Source organism: Pelobates fuscus, chromosome 5 (assembly GCF_036172605.1).
Source record: "Pelobates fuscus isolate aPelFus1 chromosome 5, aPelFus1.pri, whole genome shotgun sequence".
NCBI classification, from domain to species: domain Eukaryota; kingdom Metazoa; phylum Chordata; class Amphibia; order Anura; family Pelobatidae; genus Pelobates; species Pelobates fuscus.
In genome coordinates, this window is record NC_086321.1 from 69,854,033 (window position 1) to 69,879,432 (window position 25,400).

General features: G+C 39.2%; 1 protein-coding gene across 4 annotated transcripts in view; it reads left to right on the forward strand.

Annotated features, from left to right (window-relative positions):
- The window catches only part of RAI14 (retinoic acid induced 14), a 159,275-nt gene that overhangs the window by 98,498 nt on the left and 35,377 nt on the right, over window positions 1–25,400 (forward strand). For all 4 annotated transcript variants that reach the window (XM_063453966.1, XM_063453967.1, XM_063453968.1 and 1 more), the window contains exons 4-7: window positions 13,790–13,878; window positions 16,125–16,189; window positions 20,222–20,279; window positions 21,435–21,505. In XM_063453966.1, the coding sequence (XP_063310036.1) occupies window positions 13,790–13,878; window positions 16,125–16,189; window positions 20,222–20,279; window positions 21,435–21,505 (283 nt within the window). The remainder of the gene's footprint in view (window positions 1–13,789; window positions 13,879–16,124; window positions 16,190–20,221; window positions 20,280–21,434; window positions 21,506–25,400) is intronic.

Sequence of the window (25,400 nt, forward strand, 5' to 3'; positions counted from 1 at the left end):
CTAGGAAAAATAATCCTTGAAAGCGTTTTGTATGTTTGTACTTTTGTGTGTCTGAAACAAGCTGGCATGGAGAAGCTTGGATACCCATTTACATTTTTTTTAATATTTTTTTATTATTTTTTTTTTAAGTAGACCTTTTGTCCAAACTATTAAATATGTTCCTGGCTTTTAAATAAATCCATGTTTGTTTGTTTGTTTTCTAAAAAGGTCAACTACATTTTTTTTTAAAGTAACCTGGTGAAAGCTTTTGGGAAGTCCTTCGTTCTCTGTTCTGCAAATAAAGCGTTTTATGAGTCATGTTATCTACTGTCTTTTCTTTACATGTGTTGGCTGAAGTCATAATTCTGACAAAGGAACCTCTAGGGAGGCAGAAGTCTGGATGAGTTTGACCTTTAAATATGTTATTTTAACCCCATGAGTACTAGACCACTGTGCCAAGGGCATTGTAAGGGGCAAATATGCAACCACAGGAATGCCCTGTTAAACTATGCTTTCTTTTCTTAAGCACCTAATGTTTTATGATGTTTTAAAATGCATTCATATTTGAATAATCTTGTTGCTATAGAAAAAGTTTTGTTGGCAAACTAATTTCCAATAAGATTGTTTTGTGTGTGTGTGTTTATATTTCTTTTTTTCTGGATTAGCACTCCTTAATATGTTGACAGAAGACACTAGAATCATGATTTTTCAGGAATTCACCAAGAAATTGCAACCTTAAGGCCAAACTGGTCAAACTGGAAAATGACAGCTGTGTTGCCAGTTCAGCTATTTTTGCCTTAATATTTGCAATCCCACAATGCCCAGTTTGGTGAGTATTATATACACATATAATATAATGTAGCAAAGTATTCGATTATAAGCCACCTTTTAGAATAAAGAAGCACACAAAACTGAACACCGCGAGAGAATGGTTGTTGTGTGGAGCAGAGAACAATAACACAAACGAGAGAAACTTAGAGAAAATATTAATGTATTCTACGTGATTATTTCAATTCTTTGCTATTCTGACAAGTATTTAGGAGGAAAAATAAGGCATTAAAATTGTACAGTTTTTATAATTGTAAAGAAATCAGATCATGGTTCTTAGTATTAAATGCCAACAATGGATCCAAGGAGAAAATGAAAATTATATAGTAGTATTCTAAAAAAAAATGTAATCTAAAATCTCATGTGACCATATATGAAAAGTATCATCTAATTAAACATTTTAAACACAGACATTTTACAGTGTCTTAAACTAAATACATTGTAAATATCAGAGGATAATGAAATCATTAAATGTGAGTGCATGGGACATGGAAACCATAGTCTGTTAACTTTTTTTTAGGATATAAAATATGTCCTGCATGATTATTTCCATTTGTTTGAAAGTATTTGGTTAGAGCTTACTCAGTACAGGAAGATTAGCGGTTTATAGCTCTCTGTAGATGACAGTATTAAGTAGAGCACAGGGTCTCTGACTGTCCTGTGCTTGCCATGTATCAGACAAGATGATGACTGATAAAGAATGTTAAGTATTTGTGGATAATATGTCTGAGCACAAGCGGTCTTTTGCCACTTAACAGTCACAACAGATATTCAAAGAACTTCTGTAAATCTAGATTTCATATTTAAACTATGATCATTTTGTAATATTTATGCTTTTTAAAGTGCTTATGTATTCTATATTTAAACTGCTTCCAGAAATAACGAGCTACAGTAACTGAGCCTGTAGAAACTATTGTAATCTTAAATAAACACTCTACCTCTCCCAGCGCTCATTCAGTGTTCCTTTCTCTGGCTCTGCCTCTTCTCCCCAATCCCTCTCTGTTGGTGTTCCCCAAGGCTCTGTCTTTGGTCCCCTTGTGACGAAGTGCCCTTCGCCACTTGTGCCTGGAGGGGACTACTGGCTAGCCTCCTGCCTTCCGACTACGGCCCCTGTGCTGATAACTGCATTTTACCCTGCAATAAGGTTTATTTGGGTATTTCTGCCGGGGTGTTCAGGACTTTCAGTATGTGAGTAGTGCTACCCCAGATAGCTATGCCATGGAGCCTATTCGTGTAACGAAAGACTATGGAAAAGACTTTACATAGAATGTGACGGCAGATAAGAACCATTCGGCCCATCTAGTCTGCCCAGTTTTCTAAATACTTTCATTATACCCTGGCCTTATCTTATCCCACGCATGCTTAAACTCCTTTACTGTGTTAACCTCTACCACTTCAGCTGGAAGGCTATTCCATGCATCCACTACCCTCTCAGTAAAGTAATACTTTCTGATATTATTTTTAAACCTTTGTCCCTCTAATTTAAGACTATGTCCTCTTGTTGTTTGGCTCCATGGCGATTGGATTGTATGTCTGTGATCTGAGCGCCATTCAATAATAATGTGCACTCACAGCTAAGCTATCTGGGGATATGTTGTATGTATATGTTTTATGTAGTAATTGTAACATTGTGTAGTTTTGTCTTTTGTAACCATGTGGTTAATGGAGTCTTGCCTCCCAATTATCTCCAGGATAGAGAGGAGGGATTGTGATGTCATTTTGGGAGTGCTTTGTTTGTATTGTCTGTGATTGGTTGTACTGTGTCCCACCCTGTGGGATGTCCCCTTGCATGGGGGCTTGCATAAAAGCCAGTGTGTGGTCATTAAAATCAGTCTTGTTCCAGCATTAAGCTTTGGCTCATGTGTGGATTATTTGGTGATACCAGCGATATTTATTCATGTGGATTATTGGGAATATCCTTTTATGGGGAAAAAGGGAATATTGGACGGTGATACAAACTACTACAGTCACACCCCTATTGTTCTCAATCTACACTTCCTCCCTTGGTAAACTCATCAGCTCCTTCGGCATCCAGTATAATTTCTATGCAGATGACACGCAAATTTATCTGTCCTCCCCTGATTTCTCACCATCCTTCTTGACTCGTATCTCTGACTACCTCTCTGCTATTTCCAATTGGATGGCTGCTCATATCTTTAAACTGAACCTGTCCAAAACAGAACTTCTGGTCTTCCCTCCCTCAAGTGTTGCTACTCCCTTGTCTGTGTCCCTCCAAGTCAATGGCACTACCATCCACTCTACCTCTAAGGCTCACTGCCTAGGTGTTCTCTTTGACTTCTACCTCTCCTTCATCCTCCTGTCTAATCAATCACCAAATCCTGCCGCTTCCATCTCAAAAACATTGCGCGCATCTGACCCTGTTTTTTAACACCTGATATGGCAAAGGTGCTTGTCCATGTTACTGTCCTCTCTCGCCTTGACTACTGTAATCCGCTTCTCAGTGGTCTTACATGTTCCCAGCTTGCCCTGTTACAGTCTATAATGAATGCGGTGGCGAGGATCATCTTCCTGCCTGGCCGCACCTCCCATGCATCCCCCCTTTATTAGTCCCTCTATTGGCTTCCCGCAAGATATAGGGCTCAATTTAAGATCCTGACACTTGCTTACAAATATCTACACAATGCTGCTCCCACCTACTTATCCTCACTAATACACAAATCTGCCCTATCTAGGCCCCTGCACTCTGCCGGAGACCTACGTCTAACCTCTGTTCGTACACCTACCTCTGATGCTCACCTTAAAGACTTCTCTAGGGCTGCACCGTTCCTATGGAATGCCCTTCCCCTCTCTCTTAGACTCTAACTCAATCTCCACTCCTTGAAAAAAATCTTTGAAAACTTTCTACTTTAGGAAAGCATATCAATTAAACTGTGAACAGCTTTCCCTCCCCACACCCTGATTCCTCTCCTGAAACTGTCATCGAAGCAAACACTAAGCCCTCAATGAATACTATCCTAGCAACCTACTATTCTACCCTACCCTAACCTTTTGTGTCACTATACCCCACTCCCTCCAGCATGTAAGCTCATTGAGCAGGGCCCTCAATCCCTCTGTTCCTGTGCACCCAACTTGTCTGATTACAAATACGTGTCTGTTAGTCCACCCATTGTATAGTGCTACAGAACTTGTTGGCGCTTTATAAATAATAATAACAATAATAATAAACACTCTAACTTTTTTTTAGATTCAGGACTCCTATTTTTATAATAGAAAAGTAAGACACTGGGACACCCTATCAGATTTATGGACCTCTGAAGGTTTCCAGAACATCTGGACAGTTTATGTGGCTACCAGTGAGCCTCTGACATCTGAAAAGCTTGTGAGACCTCCACTGGTCACTGGTGCATCTTTATAACTTCGGGACACCTAATGATCACATGGGCCGTGACACCCTGTAAAGTATCTAGTGAAACTTCTATGTAAACCAGTGAGCTTTGAAATATCTGGTGAGCCTTTTTGACCACCAGCACAGATGAAACAACAATAAAACCCGTTTATTGAATATTTGTTACAGGACTGTCAGAATCCATTTATCCTGCTGTTTTCCTGTAATCTACGTACTTCAATAGGTAATTGTTATAGATTGGAAGCAGCAATGTTTATTTATAGTCTACTTTCTGACAATGTTTGCTACATATTAAAGTTGGTATGTCTGGTATGCAGCTTGGGAGGTACAATGTTCCAGGTTTGGCAGGCCTGCCTTATCAGGATTTTTGTAGCTAATACTAGCTTACATGGGCACAATTATATCTCCTGGTACCATTAATTGGTGCCCTTGAAGCTTGGTTCAATTGTCAGTCACTTTTGTTTTAAGACTGTTACCTCTTCAGTACAATAATTTCCTCACTGCTCACACAATTGCAAATCCACTATGGATGACATGTGAAAAGATGATGATTATTATTATTATTATTATTATTATTGTTTTCGTTCTTTAATTCTATGAATCAAAGTACACCAAAGTAAAGTAAGTCATTGTTCTAGTGCCAGTAGCTAATAATGCTAAACTTGCCTGCATCATCTGCGTAAGAGTGATGCGCCTTGACTAGTGCATTTCCCTTCTATTATTATTATTATTATTATTATTATTATTATTGCAATTTATATAGCGCCAACAGATTCCGTAGCGCTTTACAATATTATGTGAGGGGATTTAACTATAAATAGGACAATTACAAATAAACTTACAGGAACAATAGGTTGAAGAGGACCCGGCTCGATCGAGCTTACATTCTATAGGAGGTGGGGGTGTAAAACACATTAGGACAGGAATTTGCAATCAAATAAGGTGGACTGCCCTTTAGGAGAGGGCAAGAGACAGGTATGTGAGGTATTGGTTAGTCTTGGAGGCCATAAGCTTTCCTAAAGAGATGGGTTTTAAGGCACTTCTTAAAAGATGCAAGACTAGGGGAGAGTCTGATGGTGGTAGGCAGGCTATTCCATAGGAAGGGAGCCGCCCGCGAGAAGTCCTGCAAGCGCGAGTTTGCCGTACGAGTGCGGACAACGGACAGGAGGTGGTCACGGGCAGAGCGGAGAGACCGAGAAGGGACATATCTATGGATCTGTGAGGATATATATGAGGGGCTAGAGTTGTTCAGTGCTTTATAGGTGTGAGTTAGTACCTTGAATTGACTCCTATAGCATACAGGAAGCCAATGTAAGGACTGGCAGAGGGGTGAGGTGTGAGAGAAACGACTAGAGAGGAAAATCAGTCTAGCAGCAGCGTTCATTACGGACTGTAGGGGTGCAATATGACTTTTGGGAAGACCAATCAGGAGAGGGTTACAGTAATCCATGCGGGAAATTACTAGAGCATGGACAAGCTCCTTGGTAGTATCTGGCGCAAGAAAGGGGCGGATGCGGGCTATGTTTTTAAGATGGAATCTACAGGATTTGGCAACATGCTGGATGTGAGGCTCAAAGGTGAGACCAGAGTCAAGTATGACGCCAAGACAGCGCGCTTGCAAGGATGGACTGATGTTGGTACCACAAAATTGAAGGGAGAGCGAAAGAGGAGGATCAGTATTAGGAGGAGGAAAGACAAGGAGCTCAGTTTTTGAGAGATTGAGTTTCAGAAAGCGGGAGGACATCCAATCAGAGATGGAAGAAAGGCAAGCAGTGACACGTTGCAGGACGGCAGGGGAGAGGTCCGGGGAGGAGAGATATAGCTGGGTGTCATCAGCGTAGAGGTGGTAGTGGAATCCAAAAGAGGTAATAAGTTTGCCAAGAGAGGCAGTATAAAGAGAAAATAGAAGGGGACCAAGGACGGAGCCTTGGGGGACTCCAACCGAGACAGGGCGAGGGGAGGAGGTATCATTAGAAAAGGAGTAAACGGGTAAAGACAAGTCTTTCCAGAAGCTTTGAGGAAAAAGGGAGCAGGGATATGGGACGGTAGTTGGAGAGGGTGGATGGGTCGAGGGATGGTTTTTTTAGTATAGGTACTACAGTGGCATGTTTAACCCCTTAAGGACCAAACTTCTGGAATAAAAAGGAATCATGACGTGTCACACACGTCATGTGTCCTTAAGGGGTTAAGGTCAGCAGGGACGATGCCAGAAGAGAGCGAGCAGTTGAAGATGTGTGTTAGAGAAGGCACGAGACAAGTGGAGAGAGATCTGATAAGGTGGGATGGGACAGGATCGAGCCGGCAAGTGGTGGGGCGAGAGGAGCAAAGAAGAGCAGCCACCTCTTGGTCAGTAGCTGGGGAGAATGTCTGAAGGGTAGGAAAGGCATGATCTATGTGTGATTGAGAAACAGAAAGGCAAGGAGGGGAGAATTCTTTCCTTAGCTGTTCAATCTTGTCAGTGAAGTAACATGCAAAGTTATCAGAAGTAAGGTTAGTTTTGGGGGTGGCCACAGCAGGGCGAAGAAGAGAATTAAAGGTGTCAAAGAGACGCCTGGGGTTGCGGGAACATGAACTAATGAGAGAGGAAAAATAGGACTGTTTGGCAAGGGCAAGGGCTGCACTGTATGAACACAATATGAATCTATAATGGAGGAAGTCTGATTGGGTACGAGACTTCCTCCAGGAGCGTTCAGCACAACGGGAGCATCTTTGCAGGTAGCGTGTTGATTTAGTATGCCATGGTTGGGGGCGGGTCCTCCTTGAGGTGCTTGTTTGGAGTGGCGCTGCAGTGTTCAAGGCAGATGTAAGAGTAGAGTTATATATGGAGATGGCCAGTGAAGGACAGGAGAGAGAAGGGATGGACAGCAGTTGTGAATCAATGTCAGCTGACAACTGTTGGAGATCAAGAGAATTAAGGTCCCTCCTGAGTTGAGGGGGGTTAGGCTGAGGTTGTTGGGTGAGTGGGTACGCAAGAGCAAATGATAAGAGGTGGTGATCAGAGAGTGGATATGGAGTATTGCAGATATTAGTTACTGTACATGCATAAGTGAAGATTAGGTCAAGGGTATTGCCAGCTACATGGGTGGGAGAATTTGCCCACTGCGATAGCCCGAGGGAGGAAGTCATTGAAATTAGTTTAGTGGCTGCAGAGGTCAAAGGTGGGTTTATAGGAATATTGAAGTCCCCGAGAATTAGGGATGGAATGTTAGAAGAGAGGAAATAGGGTAGCCAGGCAGCAAAGTGGTCAAGGAAGAGAAGAGGGGAACCAGGGGGACGGTAAATAACAGCAATGTTAGCAGAGAAGGGTTTGAAAAGGCGAATTGAGTGTATTTCAAATGACGGGAAAGAGAGGGAAGGGGGGGTGGAAGAGGATTAAAAGAGCAGTGAGGGGAGAGGAGAAACCCAACACCACCACCTTTACATTCAGAGTTTCTAGGGTTGTGGGTAAGTTGGAGACCACCGAAGGACAAAGATGCAGGGGTGGCAGTGTCAGAGGGGGAGAGCCAGGTTTCTGTTAAGGCTAGTAAATCTATTGAACGAGAGATAAAGAAGTCATGGACAGCAGTGGATTTAGTTATATTGCAAACAGAGCGTGCGTTCCAGAGGGCAGTATTGGAGGATCTAGAGGAACATGAGATGGGTATGAGATTAGTGTGGGTCCTTGGGTTAGTATGTGCTGTGTTTGTTGAGAGGGGACCGGGGTTTGGAGAGACATCACCAGCTGCTAGGAGGAGAAGGATAGAAAGGAAGTAAAGGTGGGAGTAAGATTTGAAAGTTTTGTAGGAGGGTATGTATGTAGAGGATTTGGGAGGAGTTGGTGGAGATAGGCTGGAAAGGTATGTGTAGAGTGCATGGGATGAATAGAGAGGGGAGGGGAGTAAGGTGGAAGTAATGATGATTGTGTTGCCAGGGACAGGTGAGCGAAAGGATAGGGATATTTTAGTGATCAGAGAAGTTAGTGTTAAAGTGAAAAATAGAAGGGAGAACATTAGAGAAAATGTGTATTATATAGATATGTAGATCATATATACAAACACACACAACTTCTCAGTGGACTTGCTTGATCCCAACTTGCCCCATCACAGTGTATAATAAATGCTGCGGCGAGGCTCATCTCCCTGTCTGCCCGCACCACCCACGCCTCAGTCCCTGCATTGGCTTCCCGTAGGACAGGCGTGCACAACCTATGGCTATCTGTTTCATTTAAAGAAACATGGGTGTTGGTTATCTGTTTCATGCAATGAATCATGGGTGTTGTAGTTCAAAACATATGGGGGCTACAGGTTGTCCAGGCCCGCTGTAGGATATAAGGCTCAATTTAACATTCTGATTCTTGCTTAAAAATGTCTACATGATGCTACTCCAAACTACCTATCCTCCTTAATACACAATTATTTCCTGTCTAGGCCCTCTGCCAAAGACTTGCGTCTATCCTCTGCCCGTACTCCCATCTCTGACGCTGGCCTTCGTGACTTCTCTAGGGCTGCACTGTTCCTGTGAAACATCGTTCCTTTCTCCATTAGACATTCCCAGTCTCCATTCCTTAAAAAAGTTATTCAAAGCTCACTTCTTCAGGAAAGCGTGTCAATTAATCTGTTAATAGCATAGCCACCCGCACACTGATTCCTCTCCTGCAACTGTCATATAGAGAATAGTATTCTAGCAACCTAGTTTTCTACCTTACCCTTACCTTTTGTGTCACTATACCCATTCCCTCTAGCATGTAGGCTCATTGAGCAGGGCCCTCAACCCCTCTGTTCCTGTGCGTCCAACTTGTCTGGTTACATTTACAAGTTTGTTCGTCCACCCATTGGACAGTGCTGCGGAAGTTGTTGGCGCATTATAAATAATAGTAATACAGACATAGATTGGGCAATTTCCCAGAGTTTTAACATGGAAAAGTGAAAGAAAAAAACGAATCTGCATTTTTTTTGTAATGTTATTTAAGGTGGAGATGGTATTCAATTTATCTTTTTGTTGTCATGGTAACTGTTACTATGGTGGCTGAAATGGAAAAAGCAGACTTATACTGGCTTACCAGAAGGAGCGGAGCTACCCATTGTACAGCGCTGCGGAATGTGATGGCGCTGTATAAATAATAAAATAATCATACTAATACATTACGCCACAAAAGCTGACCTCTAATTTGTTGTCCAGAGATTCTCCCTGTGGAGCCCAGCCACTAGAGAATGACTTCTTTGAACTCTGCAGTGTTTGTGACCCTATACAAATTGCATATGGATGCTCCCATGCTGCCTTCACATACTTACTAAGAGCCAAGCACTTCACAAGAAAAGATCTGTGTTAATGAAAATGTTTCTGTTCTATAATCCCTTCTGTTGGTTATAAAAAAAAAAAATGTAAAACACAAGGTATTATTTATCGAGGTCTGTAGTCTAAAATATAATAAATCCACTGGATTTACTGATACATGACGTTGCGTTTGCTCTTTGTTGCCATCACCATTCATTTTATTGTTAGACATAACATTTTGTCTCTAATAGAGAACATGTGAAATGACCATAACGGGTAAGAAAACGATTAAGCGTTTATGCAGCACAAAAAAGAAATAAAAAAAAAAACATTGTCTGGAATGTTGGACAAACCACAGGCTGGGATACAATTAAAAAAATATGAAAGGTTATAGATCAATCTCCATCTGTGAAAGGCTGGCATGTCAACCTCACCAGATTTATTCAAAGACATTGTTTTTGTGTTTTGCTGTTCTTGTTACTTGGTGCACTGCAGACCTATATTTCTATTTTGCATTGGAGCAAAACCACTTCAACCAAAGAGTGTGTGAAAGAAGTACTACTGAAGAAGGACTGGATTTAAGGGACAACGTTACCTGTCACTTTGGATTTATGTGTCAAATAAGCATATTCTACCATAGTGACATTATTAACAGTCTCTTAATCTGACCTATCTCCGCTCTTTTGAAGCAGCCATATTTGTAATCCCCTTTAAATAACTCCAGGAATGCTACAAAGTATCCAAAATAGATTTTTTTCACAATACACTAATCTCCCCATTAGGGATGATTGTGGAGGAAAAGGCTTTGACTATAGAGAATCTGGTCCATAAACATCAGTGTCGTACTCTCGCACATGCCAAAGAGTACAGCACTAATATCGGCTCCTGACTAGTAAAGCGCTAAGAGCTGAAGAGAATACGTTGAAAGAAGATGACTGTAGCCTGGGCCACACCGCACATGCACAATAGCCTCCAAATGGTTTAACTGAGATCCTCAAAACTGATAATCTCAGCCATGAAGGCGGAGTCAGGCAGGGCCAACAGCAAAACTGGTGCGGTGTGGGAGAAAGGTGAGTGATATCAGCTTTAACCCCTTAAGGATACATGACATGTGACATGTCATGATTCCCTTTTATTCCAGAAGTTTGGTCCTCAAGGGGTTAATCTCTGGAGAGATGTGGACCTAATGCTTCATTCTAGCACTGTAATGTAAGGAATACATATTTTTATACCTTGCACTATAGTATCCCTTGAACAGTTTGTCTGATCTGCTGTCAGGTACGCAGGGATTGGGGTCGATGCAACAGGCACAATACAGACTCTCATTTGCTCACTACCGTGCAGCAGAAATGCATCTTTTTTTTTTTTTTTTTTTTTTTAACCCAATATTTCTACCTATAGGTCATTTTACTGTAGTAATGTCACCTCAAATTTTTATATAAATTTTATATGGATCATAATTAATATTCATAACAAGATTAGCAAGCTATGTAGAGCACAACCAAATAATAAAAAAAAAATGTTTTTATACTGATAATACACTGAGGCATTTGATCATTATTCAGACAGACCTACTTCACCAGCTATGTGGAGTAAGTCCCACTCAGGAGCATCTTGTCTGAGACAGAGTAATATTTACTTGACCTTATCAGATTTATTATTTTCCTAGAAGCTGTCTTTACCCAGTTAGCCATTATCTGTGTTTTATCTTTACAATATATTTCAATAAAGACTTTATTTTTACAGCTACTTGAAGTACTTCCTTTCTCGATAGAGTAAGAACTTCAAGCTCCCCCAGATTCCTAGTAAGAGACAATAAATAGTGAAAAGTGAAAGGCCCAGACTTTATTCAGTAATTCAAACCCAGATTTTATCTTTGATTTGGCATCCAAAAAGAAAGGGACTAAAGAGGTCCAGAGACATAATGTGCCTTTCTTCTAGATTTATCTCATGCACAGCTCTTTGCCTCATTCTTTTCCATGATTAATGTGCAATGCAGTGCATTCTTGCATAGGGGTTTAGTTTTTATTTAAATAGGAGGCCATACTATGCATATAATATACAGAATTTTATGTACAGCTTGATTTTGGCTTCATCTGATTCTTTTGCTTCAAGCACTAATCATCCATCTTTTCCAGTTTAATTTGAAGATAATTACTTTTAGTTCAAAATAAATAAAAAAAATGTATGATTTTGCTTGAACTATCCAGCCATCAACTTCAGATTCTCTTTGGCTACCTTTTCGTTAAACTGTCCTTTTCTCCTTCGTACTCCAAGCAAAACAACATTTGGCTAAGATTAAATGGACAGAGCATAGTGTACCAAGGGAACTGGGGTATAATATAATCAGCAGAGCATATGGCTAAGCACTGGGTTTTAGAAATGCCGGATTCTAAACCATTGGTGGACCAAAGGTAGACAATGCTGAGTTGCTTTGAGCTGCAAGTTTGTAATTCTCCCACAGCTGAGGAATATGTCTCTTAGCATGGCTGGGTTCTTTATTTTTTTCTTTATTTTTTCAGATAAATCTCTAATCTTTGTAATGTTCCACAGATAAGGATGCTACATAAGAAATGGCAAACCTGTGTTTTAATATATAATTTCTAAAGCACTAAAACGCATCCCATAATGCTGTACCATAGAGTTAGAAAAATTTTACCGACAACCAACATTACATGAAATAAAAGGCATTTGGGACCTCTCTCGTGAGTTTGCTTTTTTCCTTTGTTTATGTAGAGGCCAGCAGTGGTATTCTTTCTTTCTAGATTTTCCAGGTAAATGCTTTCGCAGATCATTTTTACTATAATTCCTTAACATAACAAGAGAAAAAAAAAAAAGTTGGACATGATGAGATTTCCAGGATATATTTTATTTTCCACAATTTATTATATTATTTTTTTTTGTAGCGAAAGAACCACTGTTGAAAATATGTTACAGCCACCACATGCAAGATTGATCATTCCATATTTTATGGAGATTCTGTTCATGTAGTTTTGTGTAACCCAATACTCCTCTTACAAGTCCTCACTGGAGGTCTTTAACAGCATTTGATAAGCCCTTTTAAACCACATTACAAACCTTGAATTCTTTCCTGTAAGGAGGCAATGGAAAACTCTCTAAAGTGGCAGGAGCCGCACAGTGGAGTGTCTGTTCATTGTCCAAAGGTTTCCTGTTGGATAGATTTGGAAAACACACTCAACATATTTTGGAACAAGTCTTGCAGGATATTTAAGGCATTGACATCTATGTTGGATTTAACAAATGGAGTATCTGCCCTTTCCTTTATATTTGTTTATGTAAATGTGCATTCTTCATTCTTGCATATTGCATTTAAAATAGAATAAAGTTCCATTAGATTGTGGCGGGGAAAAAAACGTTTTGCAACAAATTTTCATAGAAGAGTCCTAAAATAAAACCTGTATAAATTAAAGGGTGCAATTCCTTAGAAAAAAACTCCCCTAAGTATCACATTCAAATCACTATACAAACACAAAGATGCACACCACTGCCACTGATAATGCTTATTCAGCTTTTCTTATTAGACTACAATCCTACGTATACATATACAAAACACACAGGGAATATAAACGTGAAAAGGGTAAAAAAATAAACACTGCAGTGTGTACAATTCAAACCTTGAGCCTCCAAATTGAAACAGAAGTCCTAAGAACATGCTCCTTACCTGAGAGTGCTGAAATGTTAGGAGGGGGGTTCATTAACTCGTGTCTCACTATTGGTTTGAATTGTATACACAATTATTTTTTAGCATTATCACTTTGTTCTTTACTATGAGTTTTGTTTATGTTGCATTGTATTGTAATAATAAAGTTGAATTAGCATTTTTGGAAAAAGTGTTTTTGAATCATTGCTGTCCAGGTTGGACATAATTTGCATAGATAATATGAAAGTGTAAATTCTGTACACCAAAACCACTTAATGCTTAGTGTCCCTTTAATGGTGTAATTTAAAAGTTTCCCTTTAACTTTCTATCCTCACTTGTAGCAAAAAGGAATAGCTTCACGTGGGAAGTGGCTGATCTTATAGGTGTAAGTAGATGCAATGAGATTTTTTTAAAATTGTGGTCATAAATGCATAAAAGGGAATTATGAGAAGTCCTCATGGCAATCACTTTGAGTGGCCCATGTCACAGTGATGGCAGTGTTTTCCTTTGAAGTAGGTGGCTGTAGCCTTTTAACCCCTTAAGGACCAAACTTCTGGAATAAAAGGGAATAATTACATGTCACACATGTCATGTGTCCTTAAGGGGTTAAAAAGTATAGTTCTCACTGTTGCTAGAAGCTGCTGAATGTTTTGATTTATTTTGTATTTGTTCTGTTTGCTAAGTAATGTCTGTCATTGTAGGTTCCATGTGGCTGCAATGAAGGGATTTGCAGACTGTCTGAAAGTTATGCTGAATCACGGCGTAGATGTTTCATCCCTGGATGTAAAAGGTAATGTGTAGTATAGTTTAAAGGAAAACTGTAACTACCCTGTAATTTTTAATGATGTTCACTTATCCTTATATTTTACGAATATGTATGGTGTGAAAAATAAAATAAATCTAAGAATTCATACTTCATGCAGCTGGCAGTCATCATTGTATATAAAATCATATGAGGAGGACAAACAAACACAGCTTCACATTTCCATGTGTGTATGTATACTTTTAAAATACACCAATATTTGTAATGCCCATAGTGTGAGGAGAGCACTGCTCTGCTTTCCTGTAGGATTTTCTTGTGCCTGTAAGATACATGTACATACAGTGATCAGGTGACGTGAATAACATTGATTATATCGTTGCACCTGTCAAAGGGTGTGACATATTAGGCAACAAGTGAACAATCACTTCTTGCATTTCATGAGTTGGAAGCAGCGACAAGTCTTGTGGGATGTTCCCGCTATGCTGTGGTTAGTACCTACTAAGAGTAGTGCAAGGAAAGAAAACCAGTGAACCGGCATCAGGGTCATGGTTGCCCAAGGCTCATTGATGCACGTGAAGAGTCACACAGAGCTAGTATAGCTCAAATTGCTGAAAAATGTAATGCTGGCCCTGATAGAAACATGTCAGAACACACAGTGCGTCATAGTTTGCTACGTAGCCGCAGACCGGTCAGAGTGGCCATGATCACCCCTGTCCACTCTTCACATGCTCTTGCTTTGTACAGAGAGATTAAAGTATGGATAATTAAAAGGGATGTAGGAGAACAAACCTTGTGTGGACTAGCTAACAAGGTTTGTTCTCCTACATCCCTAGTTAAGGCAAAACTGAACACATATGCTTTTGCTACTTCGGTCTCTCTAACACTTTGGCATGTCCCCTTACTTATACACTCACAACATCCACCTTTCCTCTGTCTCAGACTGCATAACAGAAGCTTCTGACTGCTTGTAAACAGTTAAGGCGAGGAGTGGACTAGTGAGTTCTAGGGGTCCGTCCCCAGAAAGTGTAGAGCGAACACATCATTAAACACATTTGCGCCAAGCTCGGGGTTCTGTCTGCTCTTAGTTAGTTAGCCTACATGATTGGCAGGCAGCCTGACATGCATTCATGCCAGGCTGACATTCCAGTACTTTGGACAGAACAGCCTCCTTTCTGGGCATGTCCTTACCTCTGGTATGTGCCGGTTACGTGATTCGCATCAGTGGCCCAGTGGGTATGGATTTGCTTGAGAGATGAAAGCGAGAGTTTAGCATAGAGTATGTGTTTTCTTATAGCAATAGCCTGTGAGTTTTTCTCTTGCACTACCTCCACTAGATAAATGACGCTTGGGGGGGTATGACTGTTTAGTTTTTTCTGTTGATAAGTTTCTGTAATTGGGTCCATTATAACTGTCAGCAACAAGCCTCATAGGCTCTTAAGCCAGCTCTGGCTCTACAAAATGTTCTGCTGGGAAACCTTGGGTCCTGGCATTCATGGGGATGTTACTTTGACATGTACCACCTACCTAGAGTCTGTTGCAGTTCACGTACATCCCTTCATGGAAATGGTGTTACATGATGGAAATAGCCACCTTCAGCAGGATAATGCATCATGCCACACTACAAACATTGTTCAGGAATGGTTTGAGGAACATGACAAAGAGTTCAAGGTGTTGCCTTGGTCTCCAAATTCCCCAGATCTTAATCCAATTGAGCATCTGTGGGATGTGCTGGAACAACAAATCCGATTCATGGAGGCCCTACCTCGCAACTTGCAGGACTTAAAGGATCTGTTCAGAGTGAATCCTATTGAAATTCAGTGTTTGATAACTATTCAAATCCCATAGTTTATATAGGATTTAATGGTAGAATTACTAATTTCTAAAGTAGACACATGATGTTACCAAATGAGAACTGCTGTTTCAAATTGAAATAATTGAATTTAAAACCTGTTTGCCTTTATTACATGTGAGAATTGCAACTTATTTAGCATTTTGGTGATTTTGCACACATTGTCTCAATTTTGACTATATTTGGTCCTAAGTGAATAAACTTCCTGTAAATTACTGGACCAACCTGTCCAATCCAGGTTATGATATCACCCAAACAAAAATATAATCACATAGGTTGTTAAACATAAATATAGGATAACGTGGTGCTTGATATGTACTTTGATTATGTATTCCTTTCAAAATGTTCTTTTTTTTTTTTTTTTTTATCCTTTGCTAACTTGCATTATGTTTTATGCTGTTTTCTTTTTTTTATGCTATTTTAGGACATACTGCTTTACACGTGGCAGTGTTAAATAACCATATTGACTGTGTTAAGAAACTTCTTCAGGTACGAATATACAATTGTTATGTTTGTTTTGTCTGTGCTAATAGGATATTTTTTCTAAAATGTATACATTCGATTTAACCAATAGAAGATCAGCAGATGGATATTTTACCTTTTTATTGGCTACAAACCATTCCAGGTTTTTCTATTACTCCCAGGATAGCAAATTCCATGTTCCTATTTTTTTGATATCGGGTCTAGCTAATCAGGTTTTCCTAGGCTTCATGAAAATAGTGTATTTTCAATACTGATTAATCAAGTAATCTGATATAAAGGCACAACTCATACAAATGACAACAAAAGAGTTGTTTCTCAGACCTTAAAATCTAAACATGATTATTCAAAGAAAGTAGGACAAATCGCTATCTCCCTGTATGTATATGTATATGTATGTGTGTGTGTGTGTGTGTATGTATATTATATATATATATATATATATATATATATATATATATATATAATATGTGTGTGTGTATGTAACCCTTTTTTGCCCTGCTCCTGGCAACAAGCCGTAGCTAGCAGCAGTTACACCTTCTTCTGTCGCTGACAGGGATCCTGAGCCTCTGCTATAGTTGGGAGATCGGTACATCTTGTTCTGACGCAGTGCCTCCACTCAGTGCAACTTCTATTTATGGGGAACCCACCCCACTGAGTAGATGAGTACCCTCCACTTAACAACTCAGAGACATTAAATAAATACAGACATGGGAATAAACACTGTATTGTGGTTAAAGAGATACACATATAACAGCCACATATAACAGTGCAGTCCCTGGCTAATGTTAAACACAGTCACAAGAGTCTTTAGCAGCAGGAATGCAGACAACAAACTTCTCTTATTTACTACATCTGAACAGTTAAACTTCTAGGTACCTGCAGGTAAATTATGTGCACAACGTTGGGGCCCTTAGGTGTAGGTAGCGCTACCCAGGTACAGTTATAAGGGAGAATCCTGAAGCAATCTCTGGAGACAGTACCTTTTGAGTGACTTCTGTAACTGCAGATATTTCCAGAGAGATCCAGCAGAATGTAGGACAGCAGCAGAACAGCAATGGCAATCCTTTCTCTTCCTTCTGCTGGCAGGATGCAAGAGCTCATTCACACTCCTGCAGAAAGTCCCAAAATCTGCAGGGAGTTGAACATAAAATGACAGTCTTCTAATTCTCCTAGCAGAGCAGTAGACTGTCTCCAACTTCTTGTAGTTGCAGTGCATTAGCCTTCCCCTGTTATTATCTCACTGTCCCAGCAGTAATAGACCATATAAACAGGTAGGAACACACTTTCTTTATAGCAGACTCAGAGAACATAGCTTCTCCCCTGTCCTCTTCTTCCTGCCATCCTAGCCCCTCCTCCTCACAAGACAGGGCAAAGGGCAAAGTTCAATATCTCAAAACTTAAAGTAAAAACAGTAAAATATAGCAGTCTGTAACATATATATATAATGTGTAGGGCTGCCATCATGGCTTTATATCACTTCCTCCCAGTGTTATCGTTGTCTTTGACTCTCAAACTGTTTGGCTGTGTGTATTTGGAAGTGTTTATTGAGGGAAACCCAAGCGATGACTTTGTGAAGGACCCCAAGATTTAGAAATGGCAATGATATATATAATGCCATATATTGCAGGAATATTAGAGAAAAGGATAAAAATGCAGTCTATTGCTAATTAAAGATGATCCATTATATTCTCTATAGACCTTCAGCTGTTTTTGCACTACAGTTCCCTTAATTCAATGCCAGCCAATGCAAAGTGGAATTTATATTAGTAACCATTGCGGGGCCAGTGGTGGGTATTTTTGGCATATATATGAAAGTCCCACTCACACTTTAAACAGCGTTCGGCTGCCACTGACCTTTTTAGAAATATCTGAAAATGTTGAAGCATGGAAGGATATCCTGTAGTTCATCTAGCTGTCGTACGTTTATATACACAAAGAAAATAATAGACATGTTATTTACTGTGGACAATCTTTTTCTGTTTGGTTGAAGGATGTTGTTTTGACCCCGAAAAGGCAGTTCCTTTAGCGGAAGGAATGTTTGGCGCCTGACGTGTCACATTTGTTTGTACTCACAGGGTTATTTTCACCAAATTTGCATATATATATATATATATAATTTTTTATTTATTAAAAAAAAAAAATCAAATGGCCAACAAGTTTTAGACACAGTTTGGCTTTTTTAGCCTCATTTTTTAGTTCATTTTGCAAAATAATGCAATTTACTCTTTAGTGAAAATAATCTTAACATGTTCAGTTAAGCCAATTTGTCCACAGCTTAGGTTATTTGTCTGCTTTTATTTGTTTGTTTACATTGCAGCTCTAAGTCTGCCCTTAGTGACTATCTACCAGACGCCACTGGGGGCTCTTCCGGAATCTAAACTGACTTTTGGTCCGTTATCTAACGCTAGACGTCCTCACACTCTGCATGATAACCTCCAGCGTCAGATTTTTCCCATAGGAAAGCATTAAATAATGCTTTCCTATGGGGAGGTTTAATGCGCGCTTGGCCATTGCTATGCATGCGCATTAGGTCTGCCTGCTGCCATCGGAGCCTGATGAAGCGTTGAGGGACATCAGCGCTGGATTCAGGTAAGAGGCTGAAGGGGTTTCAGGTGGAGCGCTAGGGAGGTAAGACCTATTAACCCTAGAGTGCCAGGAAAACGGATTTGTTTTCCTGGTACTATAAGATTCCTGTAATGAGCTAGAGAGAAGAGTGAATTAGTTGTTCTCTTAAATTTTGCTCACATAATTCCGAAGAGCTCTACACTTCTAGATTGCACCAGAGTGAAACAAATGTGGGAGGTAGAGACATGTATTACCCTCATTTTAATAAACTTATATCTTGAAAACATTGTCCATGTTATTCACTGAACTGAATTAGTCTCAGGCACCTGTGGCACCTCCACTCTGCTTTTGTATAGGCTAACCCTTCCATGTTAACCCATGATGGGGGCAGGGATAGACTGAGAGTGTTACATGAGCAATCTTCGCTTCTCACTGCAAACCATTGGTCGTACAGCCATAGCAGTCCGCACAAGCAATGGGCAGCAGTGATAGGCTGAGATCCCTTTGTTCCCATCACATACATACTTACCCACCACTATCACATGCCCAACACTAGACATACATCCAACCACCCCGTCGCATACCCTGTTACAGTACTATGACATTAATATACACCCACCCCTATTCACGCACCTACTACCAGTACCTAAACAGTATAACCAAATAAAAATTATACTTAGAATATATGTTTGCCCCCTTCCATATAAATGTGGCCACTGTGATATGTTGCATGTTGACAAGGTATGCACTATAAGTCGTGTATTTTTGGCTTTCTGCTTATATGATGTGCTTCTTGATATGATGTACAGCTGTTTAATTAGACACTGAATGTTTAAAATGAGGGGAAAGGAAGGGATCTGTAAGTCTTGGATGATGTACATAATTTGTTATGGTACCTTCTTAATACGTGTACCATCCTCCTAAAGTATTAAAAATGGGGGGAATTGGGAAAGATATCATTATTTTACTAAGCACATGTTTGTAATTCTCATCCTGGAGCCTTAGATAACAAGTTCAAAGCGTTACCATCTATTCAACCCAATCTGCCAGCAGAGGAGTTCATAATGTAATTTGGAAGTAGTGAAACCTTCTTTTTTTCATGGGTCCTTCTAACAGCTGTTGCGTTGCACTGTGACTCTAGCATGTGTGAACCTGAGAATGGAGCATTTTTCTTCTCCTTTTCAGTCTTTTGCCAGCACAGATTAAGTGTAGATTGATTAGAATTGATGCACTAAAGCTGACCCTTCTAAAAATGGACACATTCCAAGCATGCGGGCCCTGAACAGGAAATGACAATCTCAAGGTCCCCCGCGTTCCTCTCTATGACTATAGGCAAACAGAAGGAATGCAAACAGCTTTGTTAAAGCAAAGCATATAAAAACAAATGCCTTAGATGATATCAATTACATGTAAAATCAGGGTTTTTATAGTATTAACCTTAACAATGTACATTTCTTTTTTGCCAAACTGCAGTTTAAGTGTCCAGTTGATTGCATAGACGTGGCTGGAAAAACTTCATTGCACTATGCAGGTAAATAGCCATCTGGCTTTAAATTTTATAATTGCGGTCCCTCATGCACACAAGGTGCCCCGGAAAGCAGAAATACTTTTGGCATTACCTTTCTCCTACTACATTTCCAATGATGTTTAAACAACTGAATTGTTACCATTGGTCTAATCAAGGGCTGGTCTAAATGTAGACCCTGCAACTTTTCATTATACTGTGTCAGGATTTAGGGTGACAAGGTATCAAGGTAGTTGTAGTTCTGCAACAACTAGGTGTCCACATTTAGTCCAGCTCTGCCCTATACCATGCAGGCTGTGAGCGGATTAGAGTTATAGAAGATGTAGGTCTAATTTTGGTGTTTTAGTCCTTATCTATCTCAAAGCAAGTTTATCATCGTCAAATTACTATCAATATATTTTAAGATAAGCTTCATTTATTTACATCAGATGTCTGTACCATATGACCTAGTGTAAATTTAAAGTTCATCCCTCCTTGTGAAAATAACAGGTTTTTGGCAATGCAGCCAGAGGGCATGGTTTAAAAATTCCTACATAAAAAAAAGATGTTAATTTTTTAACTTGCCATCAGTTTCCATTGGAGTGCTACCGCATGTCCTCCGAATCAGAGATCATGCCCTTCCTCTATGGCTTATCATATAATCAATTACTACACTTAATGCTAAGCAACAGTACAAGGGTCATGGTAAATCATTGAATGTATGTACAGGTTACAATATACGTATGCACGATGCAGAAATAAATGTAAATTATTAGTACGTGTAATTATGGAATAACGTATTTGCAGGTTAGAATGCAATTAATTAGGCCTTTGTGTTATTTATTTAAGTTATTTATATTATTTCCTGCATGTATATTCCACAAATCTTCTTCTTGCTGGGTCTGTGAATCAGGAGCTAATTGTTTGCCTGATGTAAATCCAAGGTACGCATTTTTAACATTTATTTTACGGATTGATCTGAACAGATGCCCAGTGTATCTAAGGATTGGAATAATAGACCCATTAGCAGAAATTAGTGGAATAATTAAATGGAACGTGATAAATAAAACTCTTGTGGTGGCTCATAGGTTTACTAATGTTAGTGGAATGAATAGTAAAAGTTTGGGATAATTAAATGTAACCGTTATTGTGTAGCTAATTGCACTGAGGTTTGTTTTTCAGCTGCAAATGGCTCCCTGCCTGCTGTTCAACTCCTGTCTGAGCATAAATCTCCCCTTAACGTCAAAGATATGGTAAGAAAAGCCATTATGGCTTTTTCAAAAAGGGTTTACTGTAGTATTGTAAGCCTGAATATGTTTGGTTTTACAAAATGTATAGTAATTAAAGAAAATTGTTTTTTATAATAGTACTGGTTATATTTAAATATAGCTTAACATGTACTTGTAACATGAGATCCAAAGATTAACATAAATGTAGGGCAAAACTGCATTTGGCATTTGTACGCTAAAGCGAAAATTCGTAGTGAATTTACGAAAACAACTTTAACTTAAGGAAGCATTTTTTGTGTATAAATCATGCCCCTGCAGTCTCACCGCTCTATTATCTGCGATTTAGGAGTTAAATCACTTCTGTTTCTGTTTATGCAGCTCTAGCCACATCTTGACACAGCCTGTATGTGAAAAGGTTTATTTTCAATCAGAGGTTGACTTGTATTAGAAGTTTTTATCTCCTGCTCTGTAAATTTAACTTTAATCAGACACAGGCGTCTCCTGCTGGCTCTAGAAGGCTATTAACAGAGCAGAGGATAAGAAATTCTAATTTGAACAGACTGTGCAGTAAAGGTACCTAGAATATTTTGGTTCCTTTGAAAGAAGTGTTTAGGAAGGCCGTGCAAGTCACATGCAGGGAGATGTGACTGGGGCTGTATAAAAAAAAAAGTGTTTTAACTCCTAAATGGTAGAGAATGAATCAGTATTTTAAATGAGGAAATCCGGTGCAGATGTGTGACAAATTATGTAAAAACGTTTGGTTTCGTATGTCATTGATTATTTTACCTTCTGAGTGGTTTTATGTTACAATTGTTTACTGCTTAATGGTTAACGCATAGAAGCACATAAACAAAGGGATTAACTGGGTAGGTATTTCATAATGGTTCTAGAAACCAGTTCTGAATATCAGAAAGAAATGTTTAAGCTGAAAAGCTTGTGCACTGAAGATTAGCCGTTGATTTACCCGGAAATCCGGAAATCTTATGGCCTACTTTCCATTATCACTGAATTATTTGTCATATAAAAAAAAATCTTCATCCTCTTTTGTATTAAGATTTAACAAATGCACTGAAGACTTTGGTGAGAATACTTTAACCCCTTAAGGACCAAACTTCTGGCATAAAAGGGAATCATGCCATGTCACACATGTCATGTGTCCTTAAGGGGTTAAAGCCACATCAATGTGCAGTTGCTCTTATTAAAACTATATCCTAATTCATACAGTACAAACCTTTGTGATTATTATTTTATTAAAGCGCCACCCAATTCCGTAGCGCTGTACTGCTCAAGAGTTCCCAAAAGTGTTCCCTGTAAGCATAATGTGTAAGTAGTGTGACACGAACATGAACTTTTATGAGAACCAAATGATTGCTGTTCATATAACAACCGTGTGTTCTCATGCTAAATACAATGTTTATCAGTGCTGAAATGTTTAAAAACACTGCTTAGATGGAACCCTGATTAATTAAATCACAACACCGTGGTAATTTCTTCAGACTTTTTTCCACAATTATTTATTTCAATATGAAAATCATTGTGTTCTCGAGATATCATCGTGGTTGTTTAGTCTTTTAATGTATCTTAAAGTGTACAAATCATAAATTAAAATCCATATAACATAACATTGAACTAGCAGAATTGATTGTAAATGTATAGATTAGGAGAATCCATCTGTCCATCAGTTTTTTGGCACAGAGCCTGAAGTGTGATGTTTGACTAAAATAAGGAATTAAACGTTTGGTATATTTGTTTAATATTTGGTAAGTATGGTTTAAATTCTGTCACCGTTTGAATTTATATCTCGTCTCACACATTTTAGCTGTGATTATATTTACCGTAGTTTTTCCATATCAGATAGGACCTAACTATGTCATGTGTAAAATGAGCACATTGTAATTTGGAAACCTCTTGTACTAATACCGCTGTAATAATGGTTTAAAGGGACAGTACTATGGGAAGGTTTTATTCAAAGGATAATCGCATTTACTGCAAACGTGTTATTAGCTGCATTTAAAATGTTTTTATATGTCCTATAAATTAATTCTTGTGTATTATTTTCTTTATAAATTGTTACAATTTAAGGGACACTCTAAGATCAAAACCGTTTTAGAATATAGGAACACTCCAAACCCATAAAAATGCTTTTTTTTTTTTTTTTGGTCTTGAGTCAGTCAGTTTTTATTCTTCAATTTATAAAAGTGCAGTTTGACAGCTCGGGAAGGTTTTGCAGCCCCCAGATGTAAGTCTGATAACGGAGCAGGTTTTCTTCCACTACTGTTCCAAAGAGCTAACGGAAGCAGCGGGTTCACTAGGGTAGAGTGAGCCTGCTAATACTTATTAATGTGATTTTCCCCTTCTTAGTCTGCTGGCACCGGGAAGAAGGAGAGGGCTTGCAACAACTGCAGACACCAGGACTGCAGCATTTGCAAACTATTTAATTTTTTTTTTTTTAATTTCCTTTATTTACTATTTACTAAATGGCAAAAATATTATTTTTTATTAATTTGTTCCTATAAAATGGTTTTGGTGTTAAAATCATTAATTGCGCAATGTTCAGAGCACTAAGACCCTGCAGAGAGCACTGAAACAGTACCCCCTGCATTATCTGCCCTCAGTGGGCTGTCCTTACATGATATGCATATATGCCGGGGCTGACGTGCCAATAATTTAAGTGCATCTGCCCCATTTAGACAAGTGAGGCCATCACATCATTGGCCCACCCCTGTTATGCCCCTCTCCTCTGCATCCCACTTCTCAGTATGCTGGAGGAGGGGGGGGGGGGGGAGTTATGGCCCCAATTTCAGACCAAAATTCCTCTGTCCCTCTTTTCTATCCTAATGAAACTCTTTTCCAGGTGTATAACAGAGCTCCAAAGCCATAAGAATCACAGTAATGTGTCTTTAAACTACAATAAATTTGTTTAGAAATCAATCTGTGTAAACAAGATACATTGTTTTTTTTCTCAATTATACTTTAGTTGGGTAAATTGTTCTTAGTCATTTAAAGGAACACTCAATGAAGTGTTTTGAATGCAGACCAAATGTAAAACCGACAGCCACTAGAGGGCACAGACAGAGTAAAAGCGGAAGCCCCGTAGGAAAGCATTAACTGGGTGCTTTCTTATGGGAAATTAAATGTGCACCCGACATTCTCTTTGCATGCTCTATGCAGGTAACCTTGGTGCTGGAATAAGTTTTTTTTTTTTGTTTGTTTGGGTTTTTTTTCCCTTTGGGGAGGAACCTATTTAGAGCTAGGGAGTGGGACTTGTATCGGAGCTGCAATATTAAAATCAATATCTCTGCTGGTAGACTTGTAAAACATCAAAGAGAAATGCAGTTCAGCAGTACAATCCCAATTCCCCAATAAACGGACGATACACAGTTTTGGGAGTCAACTCTATTTTATTGAGCCACAGCTGGCTTTTATGCAACTCCCCATACAAGGGGTTTTGTTAATTACATTCCAGGGGTTTTCCCCTGGTTACCTTGTTGGGTACAGGAGACAAAGTAACCTTTCCCAGGCTCCTTCTCTGTACACGGGAGATAATTGATTAAAGACAACTCATTAATTACATTATCTCCCAACTACAGAAAATATACAATATTTCAAACAATCATAACATAATAGTTATATTAGTCAGAACTCCACGAAAGATACTTAACTGAATAGCAGGGATCTGAGCGCCCACTTTGTCGAAATATCGCTCAGATCTGTTCGGTAGAATACAAACGCCATTCAAGTGAAGTTTAGACCAGTCAACCACGTGGTTTATCCCCAAAATAGTTCCAGGTGATTTTATGTTTAGACCGGTCTTCTTTCTAGAGTATTCAGCCTTAAAATAACAAATGGAACTGTTTGTGTAACTGGGAGGTCATGTGCCCTGTGTTCGGTAGTGTCTTTTATACGAATGCCGCTCTGG